This window comes from Ambystoma mexicanum, chromosome 2p (assembly GCF_040938575.1).
Source record: "Ambystoma mexicanum isolate Mex_15411 chromosome 2p, UKY_AmexF1_1, whole genome shotgun sequence".
Taxonomy (NCBI): Eukaryota; Metazoa; Chordata; class Amphibia; order Caudata; family Ambystomatidae; genus Ambystoma; species Ambystoma mexicanum.
In genome coordinates this window covers 507,219,107-507,232,756 of record NC_090923.1, presented here as the reverse complement: position 1 = coordinate 507,232,756, position 13,650 = coordinate 507,219,107, and the positions used below count along the sequence as shown (strand labels likewise).

General features: G+C 51.3%; 1 protein-coding gene across 3 annotated transcripts in view; it reads right to left on the bottom strand.

Annotated features, from left to right (window-relative positions):
* The window catches only part of VGLL4 (vestigial like family member 4), an 819,879-nt gene that overhangs the window by 251,375 nt on the left and 554,854 nt on the right, over positions 1-13,650 (bottom strand). For all 3 annotated transcript variants that reach the window (XM_069643919.1, XM_069643918.1, XM_069643917.1), the window contains one exon: positions 11,896-12,085. In XM_069643919.1, the coding sequence (XP_069500020.1) occupies positions 11,896-12,085 (190 nt within the window). The remainder of the gene's footprint in view (positions 1-11,895; positions 12,086-13,650) is intronic.

Genomic DNA, 13,650 nt, shown 5'->3' with positions numbered 1-13,650 from the left:
GGGTATGCTATTCACCTTAGTTACGTTATATGCTCCAAAGGAAAAACAAGAGCATTTAATTAAGTCGCTTGGGGAGCCGCTGGGCGGTCTCATTGAGGGTCAGGTGGGGGTGGGTGGAGATTTCAACTGTGTGGTTGACCCCCCGATGGATAAAATGTTGCCCCCCACAGCTAATGACCATAAGTATAGACAGGAATTGGCCAGGTTTTTGAGGGAACTGGGGTTTGAGACTTGGCGTTTTTTTTGACAAATTGACAGTGTACACACACTGCTTAGCGGAGCATATGGGTTTCTCAAGAATAGATATGCTAATCGTTTCAACAACATAGATACCAAGGGGGGATGCTGCAAGTGGACTTAAGGTGTATAGTGCCAAAGTGAGAATAGCTTGGCGGCTAAATTCGCTAGTGTTGCGGGACATAGCAATCAGAGCTCATATGGAGAATGTTATATGGTGATACTTTCCGGAGAATGACACGGATGGAATCGATTGGCAAGTTACGTTGGGTGCTGGGAAGGCCGTGATTATACATTTCTAGGACTGCTGCATTCTTGCAGGAGGGGAATGCAAGACTGGTCCGGGAGCAGGAGGTGGCTAAAGCAGCAGAGGCCCACTCGCACAGGAACAGCCTGACATCAATGCAGGTGTGGCAGAACAGTGGGGAGCGACTGGTCCGTCTTATCTGCCACGTGGGCCTCCAAATGTTGCTCCAGACTAGACAATCATACTACTGCAAAGGCAACAAGATAACCGTTTTCTCGCAGCTAAATTGCAGTAAGTTATGGGCCAGGAAATACATCAGGCAGCTGCAAACGGAAAGGGGAGATATGAAAAGGGAGTTTGGAATGGGGGGTGAAACACAGTATAATGGAATTTTATTACCAACGATAGGTGGAATAGAGCGTCTAGAGCCCACGGATCAGAAGGCGTACATATGGCTAGCGCACCTGCCCCAGATATCTGAAGAGGACAGGATGAGATTGGAAGGCCCGATAAAGGCAGAGGAGGTGGGGAGGGCTATTGGCTCGCTGCGGCCCAATAATGCTCCCAGCACCAATGGATTTGGGAATGGTTTCTATAGGGCTTTCAAACCGTGGATGTTTGGGTCCATTGAGTAAGCCGTTTAAATCGCATTCGGGAAACAGGGAGAATCTCCTGTGATATGGGCATTTTCACCACAACGCCGATACTCAAGCCTCATAAGGACAGTTACCACCCTATATTGTTGCTAACCGACAACGCAAAGATATACTCTAAAATATTGGCTAGACTGCTGAGGGGGGAGTCTCCTAAATATCTACTACCCTGATCAGGCAGGCTTTATACTGGGTCGTCATACACAGGGTAACACAAGAAGGGTGGTGAACGGTGTGAATTGGGGAACTAGAACAGGGCAGAGGTTTCCGCTTGCAGCCCTAGATGCTTCACGGGCCTTCAACTGTATGGATTGGAGCTTCTTGCAGAAGGCTCTGGAGGCATATACCTGCGGTGCAGCCTTTATCCAGATGGATCTCGTGAATTTGCAAGATCCCTCGATGAGACTGCTTGTTAATTGGCGACTCTCGGCAGGAATCAGCATTAGACTGGGCACAAGACAGGGTTGCCCCTCTCTCTGCTGATCTTTGCCAGGCAATTGAGCCCCTGGTGGCCGTAACCCGCAGCGAGGGGATAGAGGGGGTGCAGGTGTTGACCGCGTGTAAATCAAGCATAAGCTTGATTTATAGTCAAGCATAAGCTTGATTTACACGCGGACAATGTGTTGCTCATTTTGCGTGACACTGTGTACTCCTTGCCGAACATCATGCAGGTCTTGGAAGATTTTGCAGCACATTGGGCTTTCGGGTCAATTATGCAAAATCCAAGGTGCTTAATGTCTCGGACGATACCAGTGAATGAGTGTTGTGGCGTCAATATTTTCCACTGACATAGGCTACAACAGAGCTAGATTAGCTAGGAATAAAATTGACAAGGGACTACAACAGCCTACATAAAAGGCCAATATAGTCCCACAGTGGGGAAAACTAAATAGATGACCATCGGAGGTGTCATACACTGGGCCAGACATGGCTTGCCCGCATAGCAGCCCTCAAAATGACACTTTTGTCCAGACTATGATATGTGGCGACGGAGTTACCGATCCCCCATCCCGGTCCCTATGGCGCGATTGCTACAAAAGGAGATCCTCACCTTTGTATGGCAAGAAAATAAGCCCAGTGTGGCTGTGAGAGTACTAATGCAGACTAATGGGGTCGGGGGCTGGGAATCCCAGACATTGAACGATATATTATGACGGTGCAAATCGGTCATATGGCAGAGTGGGCTAATGGAAATAATAGGAAGGGGTGGCATAGTCCCCAGACACGGGACGGAAACGGCCCTACTGGACCTAAAAATCCAAATAGATGATCTAAAAGATAAAGCAAAGCTAGCCTTACTGCTCCTCCTAGACCTCTCCGCAGCATTCAATCTCGTGGACCACAAGACCGTATGTAATCACATAGCCTAGGCTGCACATTTCTCCCCTAATGCCATCCAATGGATACAATCATTCCTTTCTGACAGTACCATGAGAGTCTTCTCTCCCACGGCGGAAGCTCTACCTTCTCTGGGCACATGTGGGGTTCCACAAGGTTGTTACGTCTCCCTCAACGCTATACAATATATTCACCAAACCCCTTTTCACCTGCCTAGACGACCTGGGTGTCACCTACACTAACTATGCTGATGACACCCAGATCCTCATCCCCATCACTGGTGGCCATAAACCTGCCCATTCAAGCCTGGATGGCACACCACAGTCTATGCTTTAATGACAAGACAGTTGCTCCTCCTAGGATCACAACTCTGTATTGCCAAACTAAACAATGCCTTCAAAACATTCAACATTGATGGTAACCTCATCCAAGTAGCTTAAGGGGTAAAAACCCTTGGTTTCAACTTGGACTTGTCACTCGCCCTAAATAAACAGCATATACTTGTAAACTCATCAATACCTGCTAACCGTTCTCGTCCACCGACAGGTGCATTAAGCTGGCAAGAGCTCTGGTATTGTCCAGACTGGATTACTGTAATGCCTTGTATGGCGGTACGAAGATTCAAAACAATGCCCTTAGGGCAGCCCTCAGCATCCCAAAAACGACCCACATCTCCAAGATTAGACAAGAAGTCCATTGGCTACTGATTCAGGAAAGAATCGCATTTAAAACTCTTACCCTCACCCATAAATGTTTAAACAAAATAGTACCTACCTACATCTCTGACAAAGTAATTAGATCCCAATCCAACAGGCTAACCCATTCAGCCAACAAGAACCTACTCGGCACACTGAGATTTTCCCTACAGAAAGCAGGAGGTAGTAGCTTCCAAAAACTAGCTGTGAAAGATTGTAACACATTACCTACTAATCTCAGAGCGGAAAACTCCTTATGGAAATTCCACAAACAACTGAAGACACATCTTCACACAGGGCATCACTACAAACCCAAATATCTTGTAATGTACCTAAATGAACATTTTAGATACTCACCTGTATGCCTGTTCCTGTACAAATGTAATGTACCATAACATTAATGACCAATTATGTGCAACCTCATGTATGACTATGTAAGGTAAGCGCCTAGATGCCGTCGGGTTAGGTGCGCTATATAAATGCAAAAATAAATGAAATAAATAACTTGCTACAGGGTGCAAAATCTATCACTGAGCGTCTTGCTGTTCCTTGGAACTCCGGCCTGTGTGACAGGGAGGGGCCCTCTAGACGCCACCAAATGTGCGCCGGGACCCGGCATTGCATTGCAGGGGCTCGATTCCTGGATTGGGTCTTGGGGCCTGTAAGGGGTAATCATGATTTAAGTCCCGTCTGTTCCGGCAGATTTTGGGATGGTTGGCATAAGTCCTCTACTCTGACAATGGCGGATTTGTATAGGGACGGTCCGCCCCCACCTATTGTTGGATGAAAAATCGACTAAATTCCAGCTGGGCGAGGGGAAAGAGGTTCCACTAGATGCAACTGGTATTGGTTCTCACACAAGGAGGTTAGAGCAGCATGCACTAGACACCCAACCCAATATTGCTGGAAATTGCCATTAAAGAGGGAGCTGCTTAAAAGAGGGTAGCTAAGACTTATCGGCTACTAGATGCAGCAGTGCCTGCCATAAATGGAGAAATGGGAGAGGGGCTTGGGAATGGCAATCGTGTGGGAACAAATCTGGAGAAGGGACAATAAGGCATTGGGGTGTTCTGCAATTAAAGAGGCAGCACATAAATTATGCTTCCGATGGTATACACCACAGAGGGTCCACAAAATGCACTCCAAGTACTCACCCCTCTGCTGGAGGTATTGCAGGGAGGTTGGGGATTGGTTCCATACATGGTGGTCCTGCCCTAGGGCCCTAGGGCGAAAGTTTACTGGAAAGAGATACTGGGGCACATCAAAGATATTGTTGGCGTGCAACTGCCTCTCTCCCAGACATACTTCTGGGGCAATGGAGGAAGGCAACTATGCGGCGAGTGGGCCATGGGCAACCTTGGTCAAGCATATGCTTACGGCCGCTCGAATGGTACTGAAGGCCCAGGCGTGGGGCTATGGTGAGTGAGGGTATGGAAAGTATTTTCAACGGAAAAGATGTGTGCCCTAGCATATGGGTCATACCAAAAACATTTACAGGTGTGGATGCCGTTCCATGACTGGGTGCGAGACAGGGAGCATCATTACCATAGACCTTCACTATTAAAGCATTTTCCAATATTGTAACGACTTTGCCCTAATAAGCGTCAACCCCATTTTATATTGTACAAGGATAATAGTCCATGCCACAATGTTTATTTTTTACTATTGTTTGCTCAAAGTTATAATTTTGTTGTTACCCAAGCAAACTATGTGCATTTCCAATCCAACTGAGTTGACGTTTGGGAGGCAAGACTTTTGCATGCATGTACGTCCAGTATTGAACAATGTTGTACTGTATCGGAGCACCCACCAATAAACAAAGTTCACATCCAAAAAATGTTTAGCCAGATGAACGGAATCCTTTGCAATGCTGGCCTTTTGGCAAACATCCAACCTTTTAGCCCTTTCAAGATTCTCGGCGTGGCCAGTAATTTATTTTGCCTATTTGAAGGAATCCTCATAGGACATGGCGACGAGTTTAGCCCCGAGATTAGTATCCTCAGCCTTGCTGGTACAATTCTTAGCCTCTGGAATGGGATCCTCTGGTTTGTCCCCCAGTAGCTTTAGCCCTCTGTTGAGGACCCTGGTAGTTTTAGCCCCTGTTTGGGGAACCTCTGACCTCACATTTCCACTTTAGCCGCTTTGCAGGGTACCTCAGGACATTTTCTGGTAAGCCTAGGGTCTCTGTCACCCCCCCTCCCTGTACCAGAAGGCCCCGGGGAAGTAGTCTCCTGGTCGGGTTCCCTTTAAAGAAGACTGCTTACCGGTTGTCAGTGCTTCTCTTAAAAAAACTCCTTTAGGTGAGCCAAGGTAATAATACAGAAATCCTCCGCCCGCTGCTGTAATCTTCACTCCAGCGCCAGCACTCCAAATAAAATTATAAAGTTGGAACAAGTTACTTACCTGTAACTGTTGTTCTCCAGCATGGGTCTGGCATGGATTCACATGCTCATGAATATTCCCCGTCGTCAGGCTGGGAATCCTCGGTAAAGAAAAAACCAGTATCAGTTTCGTTTCTGATCTGTCTTTCGTAGTAGTAACCAATCACTGGTCTCTGCGTCATACCGACCACAGCCAATGACTGCCCTCTATCTAAGCACCGCCTCTGGCAGCCATCTTCAGATTTGGAAGCACGTGAAGTGGCAGTATGACCAAGTGAAGAGCCGCAGAGGGGTAGGCGGGAGGGTTCGCATGTGAATCCATGCCAGACCCATGCTGGAGAACAACAGTTACAGGTAAGTAACTTGTTCCTTCTCCAGCATGGGGTCTGGCATGGATTCACATGCTCATGAATAAAGAAAACATAGCAGTACACACATGCACAACCACGGGAGGTGGCAAAGGCTCAACATTAAGCATCACACTAAACTCAACATTAAGCATCTTACCTCCTCACCAGGCTCACCTTAGGCGAACAGGTTGTGCAGCACTGCTTGGCCGACCCTGGACTCCTCCCTGGAATCCCGATCGACGCAGTGGAATTTCGTGAAGGTGTGCGTCGACCTCCACGTAGCAGCCCTACATATGTCCAGCAGGGGCACACCAGAAAGGAACGCCGTGGTAGCTGCGATCGCTCTGGTGGAATGGGCTCTCGGACGGCCAGACAGCGGTCGGTTTGCCAACCGATGACAGTACATGATACAGCCGGAGAGCCATCTGGAAATGGAAGCCTTCGAGAGAGCCTTCCCCCGATTGACAGGTCCAAAGTTCACAAAGAGTTGTGACGTCTTCCGAAAACACGCGAGTGCAAAGTCCTCTCAGCCGGCGACGAAGGCGACGGGAAGAACACAGGCAACACCAAGGGTTCGTTGAGATGGAAGTCCGACGGCACCTTGGGCATGAAGGAGGGGTGCGTCCTGAGCACTACCCTCGTGTCATGAAAAGTCAAGTACGGGGCCTTGCAGGAAAGGGCCTGGATCTCTCCCACCCGTCGTGCGGAGGTGATGGCCACAAGAAACGCTGTTTTCCACGACAGAAACTTCAACGGGGCCGAGTGCAGAGGCTCGAACTGAGGTCCCATGAGCTTGGTCAGCACCACGTTGAGCTCCCACGCCGGGGCGAAGCCTTCACCGGCGGGAACGATCTGAACAGTCCCTTCATGAACTCTTTCACCAGACGATTAGACCACAAAGACGTCCGCCCCGTGGTTCTGGTGTATCGGGAGATCGCAGCAAGATGAATCTTGATGGACGCGTGTGCCAGACCAGCTTTGGCCAGAGTCAGCAGGTACGGCAGTGCCTGAGGAGCCGTAATCCGTAGAGGGTTAATCTTCTGTGCGTGGCACCAGACAGAGAACCTCTTCCATTTGTGTCCATAGCATTTAAGAGTCGAGGACACCCTGGCCTTTGCAAGAACCTCTCTGCAGTCGGCCGGTATGTCGTATCCTCCAAACTCTAGCGCTGCAGGAGCCAGGCCTGCAAGTTCAGCGATTTCGGGTTGTGGTGGAGGATGGCGCCTCCTTCCCTGGAGAGTAAATCCGCGTCCACCGGCAGCTTGATTGGCGGGGACGCTGACAAGTCCAGAAGGTCTGGGAACCATATCTGCCTCGGCCACGCAGGTGCGACGAGGATCATCCTGCACCGTGACCTCTTGAGCTGGTTGACGAGCCGGATTAGCAGTGGCAAAGGAGGGAACGCGTAGAGGAACAGGCCCTCCCAGGGGAACGAGAAAGCATCGCCCATGCTCCTCGCCTGGGGAAACCTGCTGGCGAACCTCCGGCACTTGGAGTTCGTCGCCGTCGCGAACAGGTCGATCTGGGGTGTGCCCCACCGTCGGAAGAGGCGATCCACTAGATCCTGCCGTAGTTCCCACTCGTGGCACGAGCGCAGCTCCCTGCTGAGTGAGTCGGCGATGGTGTTTTTTATCCCTGCCAGATGAAACGGCACCAGAAACATCCTTTGGGCGACGGCCCAATGCCAGAGGTCCTGCGCCTCCTTGGACAGTGCTGGGGACCTGTTCCGCCCCGTTTCCTGATGTAAAACATGGTGGTGGTGTTGTCGGTGAAGATCCTTACCACCTTGCCCTTGAGGGACGGAAGGAAGGACCTGAGGGCCCAGAACACTGCACGGAGCTCCAGGACGTTGATATGGAGGGACTTCTCGGTCGGGAGCCAAAGGCCTCTCGCGTGCAGATTTTCGGTGTGCGCTCCCCACCCTTCCAGGGAGGCATCCGTGGTCACTGTCTCCTGGTGGTCTGGGGTCTGGAAGTCCATGCCCGCCGTCAGATGCGCGCGGGTGCCCCACCACCGGACCGCTTGGCGGAAACTCTCGTCGAGTGTGATCCTCTCCTCGAAACCGCCCGTCGTTTGGATCCAGCGCGCGTCCAGGAACTCCTGCAACAGGCGCATCCGGAGCCTGCACATGGGAATGAGGTAGATGCAAGAAGACATCATTCCGAGGAGGGACTTGATGGACCTCACCTTGGCCGCGTCCGAAGCCAACATCCGCTGTACCTTGCCCAGGATGGACCTGGTCCTTTCCTCCGACGGGGAGGCCAGAAGGGACACTGTCGAGCTTCGCTCCCAGAAACAGTGCGTTTTGTGCGGGTACCAGGTGGGACTTGGCATAGTTCACGGAGAATCCCAGGTCCGTGAGAAGTTGGATGGTCCTTGCCGTGTGCTCCACGGCGAGCTCCCTCGTCTTGGCTCGGATGAGCCAGTCGTCCAGGTAGGGGTAGACGTGGATCCCCTCGCGGCGCAGCTGCGCCGCCACCGGTGCAAGGCACTTGGTGAATACCCTGGGTGCCGACCGTAGTCCGAAGGGGAGGGCTTTGAACTGGTAGTGACGCCCTTGGACCACAAACCTGAGGAATTTTCGGTGCCCCTTTAGGATGGGAATATGGAAGTAGGCATCCTCCAAATCCAACGACGACAGGAAGTCTCCTTCCTCCAGCTGACCCAGGACGTGCTGGAGGGTGACCATCCGGAACTTCTGCGCCTTGATGAATTTGTTCAGACGTCGCAGGTCTATGATGGGGCGCCATCCTCCCGTCTTCTTCTTCACGAGGAAGTATCTCGAGTAAACACCGGAGCCCCGAAGCCTCTTTGGGACGAGTTCGATGGCGCCCTTCCTGAGCATCGCCCTTACCTCCAGGAGAAGCTGAGGGACGTGAAGCTCTTTCCTGGCCACGGGGGGAACGCGTGGGCACCTTCTTTGAAACTCGAGCGCGTGGCCCCGGGCTAAGGCGTCCAGCACCCAACGGTCGGTGGAGATGGACTCCCACACGCTGACGAAGCTCGCCAGCCGGCCTCCCACCGGGGTGCATCCGTGGGGGCCCGACCCCACGGTCGGTTCAATCCTGTTTCGACGAGGCTTTGCCGCCTTGACCTCCTTGGCGACGACGGCGGGGTCCGCCAGACTTGCCTAGTCCTCAGTAGGCCTCCTGAGACGACGAGCGGGCCGCTTGACGGTAGGTGGAGAAACCGCCGCCGGAACCTTTGGAGGCGCCCTTGCCTCCGCTGCTCCGAAAGGGCGTCAGTCGTTGCTGCAGGACCCCAAGGGCCCGGGCCGTCTCAGTGTCTGCTTTAATGGCCTGAAGGGAATCGTCCACTGTTTTCCCAAACAGGTTGTTCCCATCGAACGGCATGTCCAGGACTCTGGTCTGTACGTCTTGACGGAAGTCCGTAGCCTTGAGCCATCCACGCCGCCTAAGGCACACGCCGTTGCCCAACTGGCGAAACCCAGTGTCGGCGATGTCCGTCGCAATAGTGATGGCGTGGTCCGACGCCACCTCACCTTCCTGTAGGATCTCCAGGGCCTCCGCCCTCTTGTCGTCCGGTAGGAAGTCCAGCAGGGGAGCCAGTTTGTACAATAGCTCCCTCTCGTAGCGGGCCACGATAGCCAAGGCGTTGGCCGCTTTAATCGTCGACGCTGCAGACGAGATGACCCTGCGTCCCATAGAGTCCAATTTCTTTCCCTCGCCGTCCGGTGGGGAAGTCGATGTGGAGGACGCACCCCCCCCGCTTTCTTCCTGGCCGCCGCGAAGACGACGGAGTCCGGGGTAGGCTGCGCCCGGAGGCACAGGGGGGCCGCGTCCGGGACCCGGTACTTCTTCTCGTACCGGTCTCTTCTAGCTGGCGTAGTGGAAGGGTTCTTGAGGAGGGCGAGGCCCTCATCCCAAATGTCGTCCAGTAGAGGCACCGCGAGGACCGTCTTCCTCTTGGCCTCGCGCCGTTGATAAAGGAATCCTTCCTTTTTCTTCTCCTCAGGGCAGAGTTGGAAAAGCTCGGATGCCCTGGCGATCATGGAGTGGAACGAACCAATCTCGTCGGGCGGAGAAGCCCTGGTGGGAGGTGACGACGGTAGATCCTCGTCGTATACCTCGTCATCCGTACCCGTCGCTGCCGTGTCAGTCCCCGTATCATCCCCTCGGGTGGACGGGGAGGAGGGCTGGACGGTGCGCGACGGCTGAAAAGGAGGTGGAGGGTGAATCCTTCTTTTCTTGGGTGGGGGAACACCAGAAGGTCCCGGCTCAGGATCCCCCGACGGGAGACGTTCCTCCGTCGGCAACGGCAGTCTCGTCCTTATCTCTGAGCATAAGGACTGTATAGCCAACAAAATGGCTGCCGAGTTGTCTTGCGGCGCTGGCAGAGGGGAATCCGACGGGCGATCAGGGGCCGGTCTTCTTCCACGCCAAGGCCGTGGCTTAAGACCTCGATCAGCTCTTCCTCCGAGGTTGAAGCCGAATCTACGACGACGCCCTGCCCCCCCTTTTTCTTCCCCGCCGGGGATTTCACGGGGGTCCTATCGATGGGCACAAAAGAGGACTCCCTCCGAGGTGGCAGGGAGACTCTGAGCCCCGAGGTCGCCACCACTGGTGTAGCCTCCACAGGCTGAGCCAGGGCCGCCGCGACAGTATCGATAGAGGGCTTGGCCGGATGGATTAAGGCCTTCACCACCTTAGGTGCGCTCACTGCCTTATCCTTGAGGGGGGGGACACTGCCTCGCTCCCCCTCCGATGGGGCCTTCGAGCTCGACCGGGGCCTCTCCAGGAGCTTCGCCGGGTGCTCGCCCTTCCTCTTACCCGACCCAGAGCGTTGGCTCGTGGCTGAAGGTGCCGGGGAGGGTGCGCCCTGCCTGGCGCCCGTAGAGCCCGACCGTTCGGCGCTCCCGGTGCCAGCGGACTCGCGGTGCTTGGCCTTGTGTTGGGCCCCCGTCGCCGGGGCGTCCTCAAAAGGTCTTAGAAGACCGCTCGGATTTCTTCCTCTTCTTCTCGCCTGACGGGCTCTTCCCTTCCAGCCAGTTGGCGAGACGTTGATGGCGGTCCTTCATGGTCCGCTCCGACATATTGCCGCAAAACGCACAGTCCTTCTCCACGTGCGTCTTGTCCTCATGTAAGCAGTAGAGACAAAAGGAGTGTTCATCCTCCTTAAAGACGTTCTGTAGCTGGCATCCAGGGCAGACCCTGAACAGCTTTCCGGGCGTCGAGCTTCCCTTCTCCTGGGCCATGTCCGGGCCTGAGAAGCTTCTGGAGTCCTCCAAAAGCGTAGCTCGACGAAATCTTCACCCTTGAGGGGCACAGACGAATCCGACACGGGTCCCCGTTGATCGGATGGAGAGTCGGTGGAGCTTGAGGCTCTTTTGACCGAAAAAACAAAGTTTTTAAGCAAAAACGTGAACAAATAGCACTAACGCTCGAGAGCAATAGCACGAGGATCCCAACACATGAACGTGCGGTAAAAATCTGAAGATGGCTGCCAGAGGCGGTGCTTAGGTAGAGGGCAGTCATTGGCTGTGGTCAGTATGACGCAGAGACCAGTGATTGGTTACTACTACGAAAGACAGATCAGAAACGAAACTGATACTGGTTTTTTCTTTACCGAGGATTCCCAGCCTGACGACGGGGAATATTCATGAGCATGTGAATCCATGCCAGACTCCATGCTGGAGAAGTGGGGATAATCCATTGCTTAGTGATGCCTGCAGGATCGCAGAATACACCACAAAGCAAACCCTTTATGCTCTGACATAAGTGGAGCGAAAAGGCTGACGGCAGGAACCAGGCAGGAAGAAAAATTATAGGACTGGGGTGAAAAAAGGTGGGATACCCTGCACCAATACTTCTACTCTTAGCTCTTGAAGGTCATTCATGAAAAACAATTGTGTGAAGCATTTTCAAAATGTGTAAAGTGATTATGAGCTTGGAAAAGTTACATCCTGAATAATGTCGGAAATGTTTGCTATCTTTCAATGAGGTCTGTGTGTGCCACAAAAAAACAAAAACTTACAGATGTGGTGGAAACATTCGACTCATTTTCGCAACATGATCATTTTCACAGTCTAGTTCATCATCCCCATGGTCCATGCTGTATTTTCTCTTGCTGGGGCTGATGGGTGGCGGGCCTGTCCGATGGTTCGACAGCGGAGAGGATACTGGGAGAGACTGTATTCTGGGGTCACTTCTAAGGGCTGCTTCTCCTGTGAGAGAAGATAAAACAGGAATTAGATTTAAGCAACACATGAATTTCCTAGCTAACATCAGTCAGATCTCTATATGCTCTTTTCAACCCACATGTCTAGAGAAAGGCACGCTCGCCACAACACAAGCATAAAAAAGAGACATCATTGATGAGCTACCAAAAAAAAGTTTTAATATCTTCTTCCCTGCCTATGCTGAAATGAAACACTGTCTTCACACGTTAAGACAGAATTGCCATATGTGGATCTTTTCGTTTAGTCTAATAGTTAGCCACAGAGCACATCCTATGCTCTGTTACCTTCCCCAAAACATCGCACTTTACGCATATTTTTTTCATGTTGAAACTTCCTTGCCCACCAGTGCCCATCCTATAAATAGGCAAGTAACAGGAGCAACATGGACATAAAAAGAAATAGGCTGGCCTTCATTTGACAGAATTTCGTCTGATTCCAAATGATACTTTACCCCTCTTCATCAGTTTCGGTTTGAAACCAATGTTTTTACCAAGGCAGACTCAATCACTGCCTTGTCTAAAGAGGTTGGATGTGAAACGAGATTGTTCAGTAGCCATCAGCCCACAAACTATACTGTTGCAGTATGTCCAAATCCTAAATCCTCAATCCCAACGGGTCTGTGGGTAAAGAGAATGTAAACCACTAGCTCCCTATTTTCGTTTGGAATGTACAACATGCGATGTTGGGATACATCAGCATAGCCACATCTTAATTACATTATGATATGGTAATATTTATTTATATAGTGCCTATACACAGGCAAGTGTTTCAAAGCGCTCAACATTCATAATATCGAATATTATCATAATATATAGTGGAAAAAAACCCACACAATGTTGGAAAAAAGTAGTATAAAATCACCTCTGGAATTATGACGCTTTGGGTTGACCCATGAGGTAGTAAAAGAACGTCAATGATGAGGTGCCGTTATTAAAATAGTGCATTTTCCATGAATAGGATGCAGGACCTTTCAACACAAACATAAGAGCTTTATACACAATTTTGACAAACGTTCTCCTAAATAGGCCTCTTGGCTTATCGTAAAACAACCACAAACCCACAGGTACTTGTCCTTCTCATTCTGGAAAATCTGTTAGCTTTCAGTGTTAATTCCTCTGAAATCTTCACAAACTCGGAGTAGCAGGAAAAAGCAAAAGACGATTCTCTGTGTAGTATTAAAAACACATCTTTCTCGATGCATCCCTTGCTCAGAAGCCCTGGCACAAAAGAAGTCTTTGCATTACAAAATAAAAACAGTAAAGATCCTGCTCGTGGACAACAGAGCTAATGGTTCATCACTAAAGAGCTGCTTCATTTGGAACCTGGAAACTCACTAGTTCCAATGGAACCTTTATTTTTTGTAAATTAATCTTTTATAACACGCTTATTAACTGAGACAAGGCTCCAAGTGTGGGACTGGGGTTCAATCCAGTGTTGCTTTTCGTAGTCTTGTTTCCAAGACAAATGCGTTGCCCCTTAGCTAACCTCCCGGCCTTTCCCTATAGGGTGAAAACTGTAATCTACCACATTTGCGGATTGGTTATTTCATG